The sequence below is a fragment of the Amblyraja radiata genome, chromosome 9 (genome assembly GCF_010909765.2).
Source record: "Amblyraja radiata isolate CabotCenter1 chromosome 9, sAmbRad1.1.pri, whole genome shotgun sequence".
NCBI lineage: Eukaryota > Metazoa > Chordata > Chondrichthyes > Rajiformes > Rajidae > Amblyraja > Amblyraja radiata.
Genome location: NC_045964.1, coordinates 4,232,869 through 4,253,273, shown reverse-complemented (window position 1 = coordinate 4,253,273; position 20,405 = coordinate 4,232,869). Strand labels below are relative to the sequence as shown.

General features: G+C 41.4%; 1 protein-coding gene across 2 annotated transcripts in view; it reads right to left on the bottom strand.

The window, feature by feature from the left end:
- ppp2r5c (protein phosphatase 2 regulatory subunit B'gamma) overlaps positions 1-20,405 on the bottom strand; it is a 113,709-nt gene that overhangs the window by 74,891 nt on the left and 18,413 nt on the right. The window contains exon 1 of one of the 2 annotated variants that reach the window (XM_033026523.1): positions 17,952-18,170. The exons of the other annotated variant lie outside the window; for it this stretch is intronic. Coding sequence (XP_032882414.1) covers positions 17,952-18,045 — 94 coding nt within the window. The 5' untranslated portion in view covers positions 18,046-18,170. Of the gene's footprint in view, positions 1-17,951; positions 18,171-20,405 lie in introns of those variants that run through there. 2 annotated transcript variants of the gene reach the window in all.

The following is a 20,405-nucleotide window of genomic DNA, read 5'->3' as shown; positions in this document are numbered from 1 at the left end:
TCTTAAATAACATTAGGCACCCTGTGGTTGGAACTTCACCTGCAGCTGAACACGATGCAAACACCTCTGCAGTTTCGTCTCCAGCTTTCTACAAGTTGGGACAATGCACTTGGTCTGGCCCAGAGGTATTATCCGCCTTATCCATCGCCTTAAAAACTTTTATGGAGTATTTTTGCCATTAAACCAGTGGAGAAATATTCATTAAAAATCTCTCCCATCTCCTGGTGCTTCGCATATAGACACCCATGTTGATCTGCAAGACCCATTCTCACCCTAGCCGACTTTTTATACTTAGTAAACTCAAGATTTTCCTTTACCTGGCTTGCAAGATCCATTTCATGCCCTATTTTTGCCCGTTTGCCTTTTTAAGCATAATCCTACACTTCTTGCACTCGAGGGATTTGTTTGATCCTGACCATTTATATCTGACACATGCCTTCTTTTCTCTGACCAGAGCATTAATATCCCCGAGATCCATAAACTTGCAAGCCTTCCCCTACACCCGACAAGTCCCTGCATCTTGTTTTAAAAGCCAGATATCCCTTGCCAGACATACTTTTACCTGCAAACTGTCTCACCCAATCGACCTCTGCAAGTTCCTGCCTAATACCTCCAAAATTGTCCTTGCCCCAGTTTAGGACCTTAACTTGTAGACCAGTCCTATCCATCTCCATAACTAGAATTATGGCCACTGATCCAAACATGCTCCTCCACCTACACTGCGGTCACTTGCCCAACCTCATTCCCCAAGCGTAGGTCTACTGTTGTGTCCTCTCGTTGGATCCTCTATATTTTAAGGACTTTCTTGGACACATTTAGCAAACTTCACCTAGTCCAAGTCCTTTGCATGGTGGGCAACCAGGGAATATCAGGGAAGTTAAAATCTCTTACTAACACCACCCTATTATTCTTACAATCTCCCTACATGTAATCTCCTTCAATTCTTGCTGACTGTTGGGGGCCTCCAAAAATAGTCCCATAGTGACCATCCCCTTCATGCCGCTAAGCTTTATCTATATGTCTCATTGTAGATGTATGCACCCATATATTTCCACTCTTGCCTCCCCCACTTGACTCCATCTACCAATCAACCCTTCCTCACCTGGATCCACCTATCACTTGCTAGCTCTTGCCCCACATCTCCCCCTCGTCTCTTAGAGTAGAGTCATAGAGTAATACAGTGTGGAACCAGGCCCTTCGGCCCAACTCTCCCTTACCGGCCAACAATGTCCAAGCCCCTAGTCCCACTTTCCTGCGCTTGGTCCATAACCCTCCAAACCTGTCCTATCCAGGTACCTGTCCAACTGTTTCTTAAACGATGGGATAGTCCCAACCTCAACTACCTCCTCTGGCAGCTTGTTCCATACACCCATCACCCTCTGTGTGAAAAAGTTACCCCTCAGATTCCTATTAAATCTTTTTCCCTTCACCTTGAACCTATGTCCTCTGGTCCTCGATTCCCCTACTCTGGGTAAAATACTCTGTGCATCTACCCGATCTATTCTTCATGATTTTGTATACCTCTAAAAGATTCCCCTTATCCTCCTGCACTCCATGGAATAGAGACCCAGCCTACTCAACCTCTCCCTATAGCTCACACCCTCTAGTCCTGGCAATATCCTCGTAAATCTTCTCTGAACCTTTCAAGCTTGACAATATCTTTCCTATAACATGATGCCCAGAACTGAACACGATATTCTAAACATGGTCTCACCAACGTCTTATACAACTGCAACATGACCTCCCAACATCTATACTCAATACTCCGACTGATGAAGGCCAAAGTGCCAAAAGCCTTTTTGACCACCTTATCTACCTGCGACTCGACCTTCAAGGAACCATGCACCTGTACTCTTAGATTCCTCTGCTCTACAACACTACCCAGAGGCTTACCATTTACCGTGTAGGTCCTGCCTTTGTTCGACATCACAAAATGCAACACCTTACACTTCTCTGTATTAAATTCCATCAACCATTCCTCTGCCCACCTGGCCATTCGATCCAGATCCTGCTGCAATCATTCACAACCATCTTGACTATCTGTAAAACCACTAACTTTTGTATCTGATCATCTTCCACTAACGTTTATACTGGTCATCTTCCCTCTACTCCTTCAGTCCAAATGAAGGGCTGGGTCTCGACCCAAAATGTCAACTGTCCATTTCTCTCTGTAGATTCTGTCTGACCCACTCAGTTCCTTCAGCAGTTTGTTTTCTTGTTTTGTAAGTGAATTTACAGATTTGCTGGCAGATAAATAACAACACATGGCTTGTTCATGATGCATACGAGTGATCAGCTGAATAATCCAAATCTTTCAGAACAAAGTGGAATCATGTTGAGCAAAGAAAATTGATGTGTTTATAAGTCCTTGGGACCAAATATTTTCAAATTATAGGATAATCCTACAGATGCATTATGAAACTAAATAAAGATTCTACTAGACACGAATTAAATTAAGCACAAGATTCTGATTGTTTTCCATATAATCAATCAATTAAAGAATGGATATCAGATTTATTTAAACATGATTAGAAAACTTGTGTCTGAGCCAGGAGACGGATGGTCAAGAGTTAGACTTTCAGGAGCATCTTTAAAACGAGTAAAGTAGAATGTAAAAGGGGTTTAGTGATCCAAATATGATCTATCACAGTCGCTGCCTCAAAAAGGCTGCCAACATCATCAAGGACCCACACCATCCTGGCCACACACTCATCTCCCCGCAGCCATCAGGTAGAAGGTACAGAAGCCTGAAATCTGGTACATCCAGGTTCAGGAAGAGCTTCTTCCCACAGCCATCAGGCTATAGCAAGCAAGAATTTCATTGTCCTATCTGGGACATAAACTCTCTTGACTTGACTATTCAGCGTTTCTTGCAGCTGAAAGGAGAGCAGCAACATAGTCCAAACCTGAATAAAACTACTTTTCAAAATATCAAATTTATAACAAAAAGTCAATGAAATAATTCACATCTGATCACATCTTGATCACTCTATGCATTATTCAGAAAACATGAGAATGCAGTCATTTCCCACCTTTGGTCCATTTGCTGCTTAGAAAACTATTAACAACCAACATCAAGCAATAGGTTCTATATTTGAAACATTCCCAAATTAGTTTAATGTGTACAAAATCATGAGGGGAATAGGATGAATGCACAACTGATTTACCCAGAGTAGAGGAATCAAGAACAAGTGAGGAAAGATTTAATAGGAACCTATGGGTAAATTTATCCACACAGAGGGTGATGGGTATATGGAACAAGCTGCCAGAGGAGATAGTTGAGGCAAGTACACCAGCATTTAAAAAAACATTGGTCAGGTACATAGATAGGAAAGGTTTAGAGTGATGGGGCAGCATGACTAGTATAGATGTGGCATCCTGCTTGTCATGGACAAATTGGGCCTAAGGGCCATTTTCAGTGTTTTTTTCTAAAGAGATACAGCATGGAAACAGGCCTCTTCAGCCAATACCGTCCATTGATCATCTAAACACAAGTGCTATGTTACCCCATATTCTCATCCACTTTTAGAGTGCAATTTTAGAGGCCTAATTATCTACTTACCCTCGACTATTGAACAGTACAGCACAGGAACAGGCCCTTCGACCCACAATGTCCATGCTGAACATAATGCCAAGATACAACCCTTAGCCACCTGCACATATTCCATATCTCTCGGCTCATCCATGTGCCTATCCAGAAGTCCCTTAAATGTTACTATCATATCTGCCTTCACCACATCCTCAGCAGTATTTCAAACACTTACCACGCTCTTGGCAAAAAACCTTGCCTGCACGTCTTTAAAACTTTACACCTTAAAGCCATGTCCTCTAACATTAACTTTTTCATCCTGGCCAAAAGGTTCTGACCGTCTTGCCTCTCTTAATTTTACACACTTCTATCAGGTCTCCCTGCAAGCTCCAGCGTTCAAGAGAAAACAATCCAAGTCTGTAGCTAATACCTTCCGTGCTCTATGATGCTATGGGTACTTCAAAATTGTTCCAAGCCACAGAATGCAAAACTCATTCACATTCATTGGAAAATTTCTGATGCTATTTTGCTGGAAAGCTCCGTTCCATCTCTACATACTATGTACAAAAGCATATAAAACTAATGCTAGCACATCAGCAGCAATTACATGGTCAGGAATAGACTATAGGTGTGGGACCATTCGGGTCCATTCAGCCCTTTGAGCTAGCACTGCCATTCACTGTGAACATGGCTGATCACCCACAATCTATACCCCGTTCCTGCCTTCTCCCCATATCCCTTGACTCTGCTATCTTTAAGAGCTCTATCTAACTCTTTCTTGAAAGCATCCAGAGAATCGGCCTCCACTGCCTTCCGAGGCAGAGAATTCCACAGATTCACAAGTCTCTGGGTGAAAACGTTTTTCCTCATCTCCGTTCTAAATTGCCTACCCTTTATTCTTAAACTGTGGCCCCTGCTTCTGGACTCCCCCAACATTGGAAACATGTATCCAGCCTCTAACGTATCCAATTCCTTAATAATCTTATATGTTTCAATAAGATTCCCCCTCATCCTTCTAAATTCCAGTGTATTTAATGGAATTAAGGAGTCATTAATGTCATGCCATCAACACTTCTTTCATATAAGATTTGTGAAAGAATGAAATATAACTTCTAAAATAATACTCGGTTATTTTTAATATGTATACAAATAATATCTATGTAAATAACAAGGGTATCAGTGACGTAGGGAAAATTACATTAAATTTTCCATGCCGCAAGGTGGATGCTGAGCAGTCTTGTCATTGGCCTAGTTAAATAATCTGAGAGTTAAGCACCAATTGCATTAAAATTACATCACGGAAGCTGTAGTATTTAAATTCAGTGTGGTCAACTCAATATTTTGAAGTGATCTAGCAATTGCAACAATAATAAAACCTGAAAGACATACAACGCTGATCTTGAAACAGGATTCCTGGACTTGCACAGGTATATGCTTTTGCAAGCAGATAGCAACACAAAAGATGCCACCTTGACAGAGTTGTTTCAGGTGGAACACAAACTAAAATCTTAGAAAGCTAGCACACATTCATGACCAGGTTCTGCTTGGTAGGCTGGCCCAGAAAGTTAGATCCCATGGGATCCAGGGCGAGGTAGCAAACTGGATACAAAATTGGATTCATGGCAGGAGTATGAAGGCATCCACGGTGTACAGGTACATGATAAAAGCTAATAACGTGATAATGTTAGTGCAAGATAAAGTCCAGTCAAAGATGGCCCAAGGGTCTTCAATGACGTAGATAATCGCTCAGAACTGCCCTCAAGTTGTTGGCAGAATGGTTCAGTTGCCTGATAACAACTGGGAAGAAACTGTCCCCGAATCAGGACATGTGTGTTCTATACCTATTGCCTGATAGGAATGGGGAGCAGAGGAAATGGCCAGGGTGCGACTCGTCCTTGATTACGCTGGTGGCCTTGCCGGGCCAGCATGAGGTCAACAGAATCAATGGAAGGGAGGTTGGTTTGTGTGATGGTCTGCGTTGCATTCACAATTCTCTACAATTTCTTGCGGTCTTGAATGAAGCTGTTCCCAAACCATGCTGTGATGCACCCCTGATAAAATGCTTTCTACAGCGCATCTGTAGAAGTTGGTGAGAGTTGTTGGGGGTGTCCTGAACATCTATAATATGTCAGATATTGCTCAAATGTCATGGGAGGGTGTTATGTGACAGACGTGATGAAAAACGATTTATTTGGTGAAATTGCACTTAGCTAAACACTGTCTAATATCAAGTTCACGCACACACTCGCACACTTCTGATGTCAATACAATGTATTACGAGTTACCTTTGCAGTTCTTTATTGATCTTAAGATCTTAAGAGGCTGCAACATGACAAACTTTAATAGCTCTCTTCCAATGAACAGTTCTAGTTCCCTCTTGGTGCCTAAACAAGACCCATTAATTGATGTCCCTCATGTTTGTAAGCTTCAGCTCATGTAGACAAAGGAAATTGCAGATGCTGCAATCTTGAGCAAAACATGGTGTAGGAGGAACTGAGCTGGTCAGGCAGCATCAGAAGAAGGGTCCCCAACCCATTCCTCCACCCCCTCCTCCCCAGAGGTCATCTGATCCACTGAGTTCCCCCAGCACTTTGTGTTTAGTTTCTGTTCATGACTTGACTGCAGAGGCAAGAAAATCATTAAACGCATCACAAGGAATCAAATCCACTGCACTAACAATTATTGTCCACTTTCATGAGCTTTCATTCTCTACCAGCCAACAGGAAAACTGTCCTGAAAATTCAAGCAACCCTTGTGACTAATACCAAAGGTTCTTCCAACATCAGCTAATTTATAGAAAACCCAGGATGAAAATTAACATTAAAAAAAAAATCAATTTCAGATGCAGTATCGACAGCAGAGTTTATAGCCCATTTCCATTTGCACAAGACTTATCTTTGGATAAGTCTTGCACGGCTGTTAAGGAGGGAGCTCACCAATTCTGATCTATGAACATCAAAATAATAGTGATCCATTTCTATGCCAGGAAAATTTGTAGGTGGTGGTGCTATATACAAACATCTGCAATACATCAAGCAGCTGGCACATACAGCAGCTCTGTGGTGCTAGTGGAGAAACTGAATGGCTGAGTTGGTGGATGAATGCCAATGTTACTTCACTGTTCATAAAGCTGAACTTGCACTCACCTCCGCTTTGCTTCTGTAGTCACAGTATACATGAACCATACAGTTGAACTTTGATCAGTGTTTTAACATGTTTGAATCCTATCTGCTCACCTGAAGTATTTGCCCAACGCTCGAACCATATGTTAACCTAATCTTGAATGAGAAGAACCATAACCCCCAGTGCCTCAACGGCAGGAGTATGCTAACACTGAATCTAACACCTAATTATAGCCATTGAACTTTTAAAAATAATGCTGATTCTAAAACACCATTCGGTAAATGTTATGCAATGAATAATGTCACTTCCAGAAACTCCTTTATATTGGTTCCAACCAAAAATACATTTAGAAAGGAATGTGAAAGTGCTCTCATATACATTAAAAAATGCAGCCAGTTGCCACGATGCTCAGCTCAACTAAACTGCTACAGCCTCTACAAAAATGTTTCAATACAAGCACTTATTTCTCTACTCCACACTACCCACTAGAGAACCGCAATGGCAAAAAACATCATCAACTAAGTTAAAAATCAAAAGGATTCAAGGGCCGCTGAACTAATTTAGTACAAATGGGGTTTTACTGCGTAATTAGTTGTTGCATTAATTTATAGTGGGTAACTAAATTCCGAAAGTAATTAATCGGGTATGATACAACATGGCATATCTCATGCAGTATTTTTTGCAAGCCCAAGCAGAAAAATAAACTTCCCACTTTCAAATTTGTTCTCAGATACAGCCTTTTAAAAAATGTGAACCAAAATATATTGCTTAGTCGAGTTAGAATTTCAAAATTTCCGGCATTCTTTTTGGGCTTCAGTTCTCTGCAAATACACTGGTTTTATATGTCCCTTTGTTTTTTTTCCTGTCTTTCTTACAGCCTTCATTATTTACAGCTCCATAAACGGCAGGATCACCCAGACAACACTGGCCTCACCTCTGAGATATTCCCTTCGCCCCATCTAACTCTGCCCACTCTCTGAAAACTGAATTTTCTGTAATTATGTTTTGAACATTTTACTGTTTTCTTCCCCTCAGGAACAATATGTTTTTAAATTAAGCATGAGCTTAGGATGAAATATGAAAAGGAGCAATTTTATCCCTGTTTTTATGTAACAGTTCAAAGATAAGAACACACTGAACCCAGAATGAATTCACGTTTATGTTTCCCTTAATTAAACATTTTCCAGAAAATGTAAGTCAAGGAAGAGCTGGACCAAAAACTACCCTTGATAAATCAGGTGTTAAGAGCAGAATGATTGGCAAGTCAAATCAAGCAAAGTGAAAAGTAGGATTGCATAGAAGATAAATAAAGAGATCACTGATTACTGTAATTTATGTATTATTTTTGAGACTTGGAATTAGAAATCTTGCATTAAACCTAGTTAAACTATGCTTTAAAACATTACTTCAAATTTGACTCCATTATAAAGGGAATGGAAAAAATGCCAAATTGTTGGACAAAGCTCAGGGGCGACGCGCCTTTTCAGTTGCAGCTCCTAGACTGTGGAACAGCATCCCTCTTCCCATCAAAGAACTGCCCCCTCCATCGATGCCTTTAAGTCGAGACTTAAAACTCATCTCTACTCCCAAGCCTTTCTTGACGTCCTCTGAGCGAGGGCTATATGTATGTAGTGATGTTTGTATTTAATCTATGAACCACTGCTGTTTGTTTTACTATTCTTATACCAATGTAAAGCACTTTGGCCAACGAGAGTTGCTTTGTAAATGTGCTATATAAATAAAAGTGACTTGACTTGACTTGAAAGTTACCTAATTGTATCAGAGATATTTGCTTTGTCTTATCCAACTCTCCACATTTTTTTGGTCTTTGGTCTTTTCTTTCTGACAAAAAGTTTAATGTGATGAACTAATAAAAGTCTTTATATTTGTAAAGGTTTGATTGGCGCAGACAGCCAGTTGCAGGAACTGAGGAAGGACAAACTAGAAACCATCTAGACAACTTAGAAACTCTGTCAAAAAAACAAGAACCTGTTATCATAGGGACTGGTTGCAGTGAAGAATATGGATGTATTTGAGGTTGGATGAGCACGAGGAAGGAGGCAGAAAGGGAAGCTGATGAAAGGTGGAAAGGTAGCATGGAGCAAATGTCGTATGGATTGAATGTGACATATTAGGTGCTCTGCAACATATATTTTGACATAATGACAAAATAGCACAGGCTAATGTATAAAATGAGTGAAGCAAATTTTTGCACCAAGGTTGGACGGCCCATTCACATTAAGCTAGCATTTTAACTCTGGAGTAATGAATTATCTCTGCTCTATGGGGAGAAGGCAGGAGAATGGAGTTGAGAGGGAAAGATAGATCAGGCATGATTGAATGGCGGAGTAGACTTGATGGGCAGAATGGCCTAATTCTGCTCGTACAATTTATGAAATAATCTGTTTAATACAAACAAAATCTGCTAGAATGGAAAAGATTCCATTTCAGGGGACTAATTTAAACATGTTAGGAAAAAAGTTAGGAAAATAATGTTACGGTGTATGTATATATTCAAGAAGATTAACCTAATTCTTATAAATTTATAGAGATTTAGTTTGTCTCTGAATACTCTTCACAAACGGAAGAAGGATCTCGACTCGAAACGTCATCCATTCCTTCGCTCTAACCTGACCCGCTGAGTTAGTCCAGCTTTTTGTGTCTCTTCGGTTTGTGTCTATCTGCAGTTCCTTTCTACACTGTTAACAAACTTCTACAGATGTACTGCAGAAAGTCTTCTGACTGGTCATATCATGGCCTGGCACAGCAATTCCAATGCACAGGAAAGCAAAAGAGTACAGAGAGCCACAGCCCACCCCTCCATCTAAGTATCTTCATTAGTCTCTGCCTCAAGTATGTTGCATGTATCAAGAACCCCCACCATGCCCACTTCGCATTGCTACCATCGGCCAGGAGGTATAGAAGCCCAAGTCCAACACCAGCCGGTTTCAGGAACAGCACCTTTCCTACATCTATCAGGTTTTTTAACCAACCTGTGCAACCCTAATCCTACCGTGACAATGGAACACAAAGGTCCACCTCATGCATGAACATGGACTTGTTTTTTCTAATTATGTTTTTTTGCACTGTCTTGTTTTTTTAAATATATATAGTCTTTGTTTTAGTAAGTGTAATTTATATATAATTTACTTTTGTTTGCCTGAATGTATGTACCTGTGACACTTGCACGATTTTTCATTGCACCAAACCTTACTGTACGTGTGCATATGACAATAAACTCTACTTGAATAAGATAGACACAGGAGCTATAACCTAACATATTTAGCATTTGTTTCCCATAATAGAAAACCCATATCCTTATGCTTAAATGCATGTACAAAAAGTACTTGAAGGAATGTGTTATATTGGGTGTGTTTCCAAATATATCCATGAGAAACGGTATAACTTAGAATTATTTTAGAATAGAACTCACTATTTTAGAATGTTAAGAAAATTAGGTATTGGCAATTTGCAAATTCACTGAAATCATTGCTTACTATCCCAATCACTTATAGGGCCGTAGATAGGGCCTTAAACTAAATAGTGGGGAGGTCGGGTCAACAAATCGGAAGTGTGTGGATGAAGGTAAAGGGAAGGAAAGTGCAGGAGAGGTTACAGAAGTATCCAGAAGTAATAGGAGGGAAAGTTTAGGAAGGGATAAAAGAGTAAGGTCAGGTAAAATTGGGACCAATGTGAAAGGAGATGTGAATATCGAAATAATGTTGTTATTATATTTAAATGCATGTAGAATAAGGAACAAAGTTGATGAGCTTATAGCACAGTCAGAAATTGGTAGGTATGATGTTGTAGGCATCATGGAGACATGGCTGAAAGAGGATCAGAGCTGGGAGCTGAATATCCAAGGTTACACATCCTATCGAAAAGACAAGATAGGTGGGGTGGCTCTGCTGGTAAGAAATAAAATTTGGTCCTTAGCAAGTCATAAGGAATAAGAGCAGAATAAGGCACTTCGGCCCATCAAATCTACTCCGCCATTCAATCATAACTGATCTATCTCTCCCTCCGAACCCCATTCTCCTGCCAACTCCCCATAACCTCCAACATATGTACTAATCAAGAATCTATCTAATCTCAGCCTTAAAAATATCCACTGACTTGGCCTCCAAAGACATTTCTCCTCATCTCCTTCCTAAAAGAACGTCCTTTAATTCTGAGGCTATGACCTCTAGTCCTAGACTCTACCACTAGTGGAAATATCCTCTCCACACCCACTATCCAAGCCTTTCACTATTCTGCGTGTTTCAATGAGGTCCCCCCTCATTCTTCTAAACTCCAGCGAGTGCAGGCCCAGTGCCAACAAACGCTCATCATAGGTTAACCTACGCAATGTGAGAAGAGGGGTGAATACCGAAACAAAATTCCTGGGCTCATTCTTGTAAACCTCCTCTGGACCCTCTCCAGAGTCAGCACATCCTTCCTCAGATATGGTGCCCAAAATTGCTCACAATATTCCATATGCAGTCTTACCAGCGCCCTAGAACCTCAATATTATATCCCTGTTTTAGTGTACAAGCCCTCTTGAAAGAAATGCTAGCATTGAGTTTGCCTTCTTTACTATTGATTCGACTTGCAAATTAAGTTTTTGGGTATCCTGCACCAGCACTCCCAAGTCCTTTTGCACCTCCGATTTCTGGATTCTCACCCCATTTAGAAATAAGTCTATGCCTTTATTCCTACTACCAAAATGCATGACTCCACACTATATTCCATCTGCCACTTCTCTGCCCACTCTCCCAACCTGTCCAAGTCCTTCTGCAGAGTCCTGCTTTCTCTACACTACCTGTCCCTCCACCTATTTTCGTATCATCCGCAAACTTGGCCACAAAGCCTTCAATCCCCTCGTCCAAATCATTAATATACAAGTGAAGAGTAGTGGCCCCAGCACCGATCCTTGCGGAACTCCACTAGTCACTGGCAGCCAACCAGAAAGGGCCCCCTTTATGGCCACTCTTTGTTTTCTGCCATCCAGCCAACCTGCTGTCCATGGTAGTATCTGGCCTTTGATACCATGGGCTCATCTTCCAAAGCCGCCTAACGTGTGGCACCCGATCAAAGGCCATCTGAAAATCTAAGTAAACAACATCTACTGCCTCCTTTGTCTGTCCTTCTATTTACTTCTTCGAAGAATTCCAGGAAATTTGTGAAGCAAGACCTCCTCTTCATAAAGCCATGCTTTTTACTATTTTAGTTCAAGTGAGTTTATTGTCATGTGTCCCTGTATAGGACAATGAAATTCTTGCTTTGCTTAAGCACACAGAAAATAGTAGGCATTTACTACAAAACAGATAAATGTGTCCATATACCATGATAGTGTCCATATACCATGAACTTTATTGTGAACTTCTCAGTACTCATCCTTTATAATGGACTCTATGATCTTACCAACCACTGAAGTCAGACTAATGGGCCTATAGTTCCCAGTATTCTGCCTTGCTCCCTTTTTGTCCAGCGGGGTAATAATGGCAATTTTCCAATCATCTGGATCACTCCTGACTCCAGTGATTCCTGAAATATCACTGTCAATGCCTCCACAATCTCTAAGGCAATCTCTTTCAGAACCCCAGGGTGCAGTCCACCCAGCCCAGGTGCCATATCCACCTTCAGCCTTTCAGCTTCCCAAGCACCTTCTCCCTAGTATTAGCCACTCCACTAACTTCCACCCCCTGACTCTCTTGAATTTCAGGCACGTTGAAGTATGAAAATAAGCTAGCCAATGATTTAAAAGTGGATAGCAAAAGTTTATTTAGATATATAAAGAGTAAGGAAGAGGCAAGAGTGAAAATGATGCTGGAAAAGTGATAATGGGGAATAAATAAGGAAGAGGAATTGAATAACTTTTTTCTATCAGTCTTCACAGTGGAAGACACAAGCAACGTGCATGAAATTCAAGAGTGTCAGGGGTGGAAGTTAGTGGAGTGGCTATTACTGAGAAGTAATGTATTGTGTTGTATTTGAATGCGCGTAGTATAAGAAACAAGGTGGATGAGCTTGTAGAATAGTTAGAGATTGGTTGGTATGATGCTTCGAAAGCTGAAAAGTCTGAAGGTAGATAAGTTACCTGGACCAAATGGACCGCACCCGGGGGTTCTGAAAGAGGTGGTTTCAGATATTGTGAAGGTATTAGTTACGATCTTTCAAGAATCACTAGTCAGGAGAGGGTCCAGATGATTGGAAAATTGAAAATATTATTCCGTTGTTCAATTGAGCAAAGCAGAAGAGTAGAAATCATAGGCCGGTTAGCCTGACTTCAGTGGTAGATAAGATACTAGTGTCCATTATAAAGGAGGAGGTTTCAGAGTACTTAGAAGCTCATGATTATAGGCCAAAGTCAGGTTGTGGGAAAGGGAGATCTTGCCTGACGAACCTGTTGGAATTCTTTGAGGAAGTAAATTGTAGGATAGACAAAGGAGAGACACTGGATGTGATATACCTGGATTTTCAGAAGGCCTTTGATAAGGTGCTGCACATGAGGCTGCTAAAGATTAGAGCCCTAAGGTATCAGAGGGAAGATACCAACATGGATAGCAGTTTGGCTGCATGGCAGAGAATGGCACTATTGGGGGCTTTTACTGGTTGTCTGCCAGTGACTAGTGGTGTTCCGTAAGGGTCAGTGATGGAGCCGCTACTCTTCACGTCGTATATCAATGATTTGGATGAGGGTCTGAAGGCTTTGTGGCCAAGTTTGCAGATGATATGAAGATAGGTGGAGGATCAGGTAGTGCAGAGAAGCCAGGGGATCTGCAGAAAGACTTGGACAGATTGGGAGAGTGGGCAGAGAAGTGGCAGATGGAATACAGCGTAGCAAAGCATGGAGTCATGCATTTTGGTAGTTGGAATACAGGTGTAGAGTTTTTTCTACACGGGGAAATAATTCAGAAAACAGAGGTGCAAACAAAGGGACTTGTGAGTGCTGGTGCAGGATTCCCAAAAAGTTAATCTGCAAGTTGTATTGGTAGTAAAGAAAGTGAATGCAATGCTAGCATTTATTTCATAAGGGCTAGAATACGAAAATAGGGATGCAATGCTGAGGCTTTATAAGGCACTGGTCAGATCACATTTGGAATATTGTGAGAAGTTTTGGGCTCCATATCTGAGGAAGGATGTGCTGGCGTTGGAGAGGGTCCAGAGAAGGTTTACAAGAATTATCCTGGGTATGATTGGGTTAACATATGATGAGTGTTTAATGGCACTGGGCCTGCACTCACTGGAGTTTAGAAAGATGTGGTGGGGTCTCATTGAAACTTACCGAATAGTGAAAAGCCTAGATAGGGTGGATGTGGAGAGAATGTTTCCACTAGTGGGAGAGTCTAGGACCAGAGGCCATAGCCTCAGAATAAAAGGACATAACCTTAGAAAGGAGATGGGGGAATTTATTTCGTCAGAGGGTGGTAAATTTGTGGAATTCATTGCCATAAAAAGCGGTGGAAGCCAAGTCAACGCATATTTTTTAAGGTGGAGATTGATGGGTTCTTGATTAGTAAGAGTGTCAACAATTATGGGGAGAAGGCAGGAGAATGGGGTTGAGAGGGAAAGATAAGTCTGCTATGGCTGAATGATGGAGTCGTCCTGATGGGCCAAATGGTCTAATTCTGCTCCTACAACTTATGAACTTATAAATTACACAATTGGGGGGAAAAAAGCAGTAAAGGGTGTTTGTTTGTATGGCGCTATCCCATATTGATGCTCTCACTGAGCAATGACATTTAACAAATTTGAAATATATACTTATGGATTCAGAGAAAACAGGTAGAACATATTAAGGCCCTGTCCCACTTAGACGACCTAATCCACAAGTTTAGAAGACCCTAGACGAGTTGAAAAAAATGTCAAGGTCGCGTTGACTCGCCAAAGTAAAAGACCTACGACTATATCTTCGACCTCCTACGACCCCCCTCGACCTCAGTCTTCCACACCTAAGACCAACTACGACTAGCTACAAGTGGAAAATTATCACATGATAAAATGATGTCACGTTTACATTTTTTTCTCGGGCCAGTTACCGACCTACAACTACATACGACTACCATCACAACCCACTACGACCTACCTACAAGTAAAAAGTATCAATTTTTTCCATGCCGACCTTTTAAAAAAAAAAAACTCGTGGACATTTTTTATCAGGCTGGAAGAAACGACGTGACCTACTTGAGGCCTCGAGTACGCGGAGCATGAGGAAGAGTTACGAAGACCTCCTACGACCTAATTGCTACCATGCTGTGAGTACGAGTCAAGGGCAAACTCGGCAGAGGTCGCCAATTAGGTCGTGAAAGTTTCCATCTGCAAATTCACTGGGACCAATTCCAACACCTCGCTCCCTTTTATTGATCTGTCTCCATCACAGGAGATAGACTTTCACTGCCTCGCACACCTATCTAGACCACACTTCTTTCCACCCTGCCTCCTGCAAGGCTCTCACCGCTACTCCCTATTCCTCTGTCGCATCTGTACCCAAGATGAGGTGTTCCATACCAGGAGATCTGAGATGTCAGCAATCCTCGGTAGCCCGTAGCTCCACTCTTGCTCCCCCTTCCCCGAGTGGCAAAAAGGACAGAGTCCCCCTAATCCTCATCCCATCAGTCGTTGCATACAGCCAACATTTTCGCCACCTCCAATGGGATCCCACCACCAATCACATCTTCCCATCTCCACCCCTTTCCGCAGTGACCGTTCCCTTTGCAACTCCCCGATTAACTCATCCCTTCCCACCCCCTCCTCAGGTACTTTCCCGTGCAACCTCAAGAGATGCGACAACTGTTCCTATACCTCAACCCTCGACTCCATCCAGGAAACACGACAGTCCTTTCAGGTGAAGCAGTGATTCACTTGCACCTCCTCGAACCTCATGTCATCTACTGTATCTGCTGTTCCAAGTGTGGGCTCCTATATATCGGCACGACCAAGTGCAGATTGGGCGACCGTATCGCTGAACACCTTCGCTCAGTCTGCCTTGCCCTACGCGATACCCAGTTGCCAAACACTTTAATTCCCTCTCTCATTCTGATCGTTCTGTCCTGAGCCTCGGAGTGAAACCACACGTAAATTGGAGGAACAGCACCTCATATTTTGCTTGGGCAGCTTACCGCCCAGCAGCAAACTAATGATTACTCTAACTTCAAGTAACCCTTACATTCCCTCTCTCTCGGTCCATCCCTCACCTTAGACCTTTTGCTAATTTCACCATTTGTATTCCATCATTCCCGAGTAAAGAAATTGGGAGGTCATGTTACAGTTGTATAAGACGTTGGTGAGACTGCATTTAGAGTATTGTGTTCAGTTCTGGGCATCATGTTATAGGAAAGATATTGTCAAGCTTGAAAGGGTTCAGAGAAGATTAAGAGGATATTGCCAGGACTAGAGGGTCTGAGCTATAGGGAGAGGTTGAGTAGGCTGGGTCTCTATTCCATGGAATGCAGGAGGATAAGGGGAGATCTTGTGGAGGTATACAAAATCATGAGAGGAATAGATCGGGTAGATGCACAGAGTCCCTTACCCAGAGTAGGGGAATCGAGGACCAGAGGACATAGATTCAAGGTGAAGGGGAAAAGATTTAATAGGAATCTGAGGGGTAACTTTTTCACACAAAGGGTGGTGGGTGTATGGAACAAGCTGCCAGAGGAGGTTGGGACTATCCAACGTGTAAGAAACAGTTAGAAATGTACATATATAGGATGTCTGGAGGGATATGGACCACACACAGGCAGGTGGGACTAGTGTAGCTGGTGTGGGCAGGTTGGGCCGTAGAGCCTGTTACCACACTGTATCACTCATCACCTCGTCCCCAGCCAACAATGGTCCATTGTGTGCTCCACCTCTCCCAAATCATCGATGCAGGCTTTGTGCTGATCTGTACCCCTCCCTTACTCTTAGTCTGATGAAGAGTCTCGACCCAAAATGTCACCTATTCCTTTTCTCCAGAGATACCGCCTGACCCAATTAGTTGCTCCAGCATTTTGTGTCTGCTCCAAAGATATGTTAGGTTTGCATCCTGAGCTATGTGCCAACTTTGAACTAAAATCACTGCAATTTCTAAGCACAATTCGTTTAGTGGAGCTGGTAAATGTCCGCATCCGGGAATGAGAAAATAAAACGTATTCATCCATCAGCCTAACCACTATAAAACACATGCAGTTGCTTAATACTAATCTGAATTTCAGCTTGACATCATGCAAGTCATCCTACAAAATATGTCAGCATTGTCAAATATAGAATGCTGTAATTTGAAAAATATTAAAGGGGGTTCCAGCATTGTTAGTTTCTACATCAATAACTTAGAAGGACAGTCAGTTAAACTTGTGTGTACTGATCTCTCACTTTGGGTTATGGGAATTGTTGAAGACCTGGGCTAATTAAATCGAAAATTTAAGAAGCCAGCAAGCAGAATATTGTGTGCTTATGTAACAGGTGAGGATTTGACAACCAATGTTGAAAAAGATTTTAACAAATACATTTTCCACGCACCAAATTTGACATAACTATCGCATCCCTATGTGGAACATAATCGCTCTTACAAATATCACAGTACACATAAATCACGTGAAAAAGTTTTGGAGTGTGCTTTCAGTAGAACCGAAATAAAAATTAGGAAGCTTGATTTTTTTTCAAGGAACGTAATACTAAAAGTAGCGTCTAAATATTTGTTAATTATTACAAGTCCCAGAAAGGTCTCACCCTGCACATACATAACATTCCAAAATTTCCCTTTTAAAAAAACAAGCAGTAAATCCATCAAGCTGCAAATCAATTTATTACAGATCGGCCAGACATTGGCTAAACTAGGCGCGAAGAGGATAAAAAAAAAAAAGAAAAGAAAATCGAGGTAGATTTAACCGAAACTACATTACAAAAAATGCACTAGTAGCTCCAAGTTATTGCAAGCAACTTCGACAGAAAATGAGGTCTAGGCCAATGCCCAGCCCCCAATCTCAATTTCTCTTGTAAGCCGATGAGCTCACTTCCTTTGACATCAGCTTGCTGTGCTGGGGGATGGGACCAGGACCGTGACAGCAGCAGCAGCGGCAGTGGGAAGCAGCAAACTCAAACCCCACATAGGTATGACACACTTCCATGCACCGAAGCAGTTTTACTTAACGCATATATGCAGCCTTTTCTGGGATCTATTCGATTATTTTAACTAAATACGCTTGCGGAGCAAAAGCTTTAATAACCCCCCTCTACGAGCCAGCACTTCTATTATTTTCAGATCTCACCTCACAAAAGCTTTGCACGAACAGATAAGCAAGAGCGGGACTCCGCTGCTGCTGCACACATTTCAACCCACCTCGAAAGTGTTGGAGGCCCGTGGGCTGGAAAGGCCCATTTGAACCAGCTGCGTCCACCACCATCCTGCTACCAGCTCTGTTACATGTCAACATCTAGCCTGGAACAGCAGAACAAGCTGTTTCTTGGGGCTAGACACCAGACTCCATTTTAACACAATACACTTAGAAAATGAAGCGACCCAAGGAAGGGAAGAGGCTAGTTAGTGATGTCAGCGACGAGCCGAGAGCCGATTGGGCAGCAATGACTACATAAAATGACAAGCAAACTGCAAATAGAAAGGCAGTGCTGATTGGCCGTCACTCTGTCCAGCCTGGGCATTGATCACATTACTGCTCGCCTCCACTCCTTCCCCGACCTCTCAATTCAACCCTGGCAAACTTGTGAAAGCTGTTTTCATTTATTTTTAAAACCTTGATTCCCCCACCCCCCTCCATCTCATCTCAAATTTAAAAAAAACCAGGTCGATGTCACCACCTCGACACCTTGCATTAGTAACACGGCGCATATGAAGTTCCATTTGGATTTAACAACTGTCAGGTCTATCAGATATTCGAAACTTGCCGCATTGCTAACATTTTGCACAGAAGCGAGCTATTTGAGTAATTATTTCTTCTAGAATTATGGAAAAATGTGTTATTGTCCGTTTTATCTTAAAGCCGCAGGATCAAGTTGGAAATTGAGCATTAGGGTTGGAAATTCAAATATTTTTAAACAGATAATCCTATGTTTTTATACAATTCTTCAAAAAATCCCATTAATAACATTGCTTCGAGAAAGACACTATCTGTACATTCCGAATTAAACCAACATTTGGATGATCATTTTTGCACTTAATGTTTCCTCATTTATTTCCAAAACAATCTCCCAGTGGGAAAGGTTTCGTCATTATAATGTTTAATTAAAGAAAAGGGGTTTCCATACATTTTAAGATGTGGGTCCAATATGGTTGTCCGAACACTGGTTAATACAGACAAATACTTGTTTTTAATTACTGATAATAAATATTAAATTGTTCTAATTTCTTGGGTCAGACACCATATGACACATCACATGAAAAATATTGTGAATATTGGTAATCAAGAATATAAACGAAAACAGAAATTTCTAGAACACTCCAAAGTTAACGCTTCAGGTCTATATCACTGTTTATGGTTTCTCTTTTCACAGATAGTCTTTGACATGCCAAATAATTCGTTTTTTTCTTTTTACATCATAGAATACCTAATATTTTAGCGTACAAATTAGTGCAAGAATAACAAAGAGAATTACTCTTGTAAGCAAGAATGGGACTCATAATATTATTAGTCAATGTTATTAAGTAGTAATTATTTCTTCTAGAGCTATGGAAAAATGTGTTATTGTCCGTTTTATCTTAAAGCCGCAGGATCAAATTGGAAATTGAGCATTAAGGTTGGAAATTCAAATATTTTTAAACAGATAATTCTATTTTTATACAATTCGCCATAAAACCCCATTAGAAACATAGAAAACATAGAGAATAGGTGCAGAAGTAGGCCATTCGGCCCTTCGAGCCTGCACCGCCATTCAATATGATCATGGCTGATCATCCAACTCAGTATCCTGTACCTGCCTTCTCTCCATACCCCCTGATCCCTTTAGCCACAAGGGCCACATCTAACTCCCTCTTAAATATCACCATTAATTACATTGCTTACATTATTAAACGTAGAGGGCAGAAATGCCACGTTTTGATAGACTGTGGCACTGTATTTTCATTTATCTACTCTTTGGCATTCCCTTCATGATCACTCTCTAATTGGAACCTTGGCAAAGCTTTTGGTCAGCAGTCTTTACAACTTTCAAATTGTGGCAGCAGTGTACAGATTCAATTTACTTTTAATTAACTCAATTCATAGGATCTGGCAAAGCCAGGATTTATTGCTCATCCCAAAATGCATTTGAACAGGTGTAGGTTGAATCACCATGACTATTGCAAAGGTATTCCCTTAATATTGTTTGTAACGTTGAATTTAAGATTGAACCCAGAGACAATGAAAAGAAAATATTTTCCTAGGTCAGGATAGCGTGATTTACCAGGGGACATGACATTCTCATCTGCCCGATTCCTTTGCCTTTCTTGGTGATTGAGATTACAGATTTGGGCATCGTTAGAATAGCCTAGGCATGCAACAGCAGTATTTTTTTATAGAACGTACAGACTTCATCCACGTGGTGGTATGGATTAATGCTTAGGGTAGTGGAATGGGTGTCAGTCCAAATTGGACAATATTGAGCACTTTAGGTGCATCCATCCAGGCAAGTTTTCCATAATGCTTCTGAATTATGCCTGGAAGATGGTGGAAAGGTTTTGGGTGTTGCATAAACCCAGCTGCTGATCTGCTATTGTATATACAATAATTGTGTGGCTCCAAAAGCAAGAAAACCAAAAACATTGTCTGCCATACAAAAATGTCCCCTTGTCCCTTTGGAA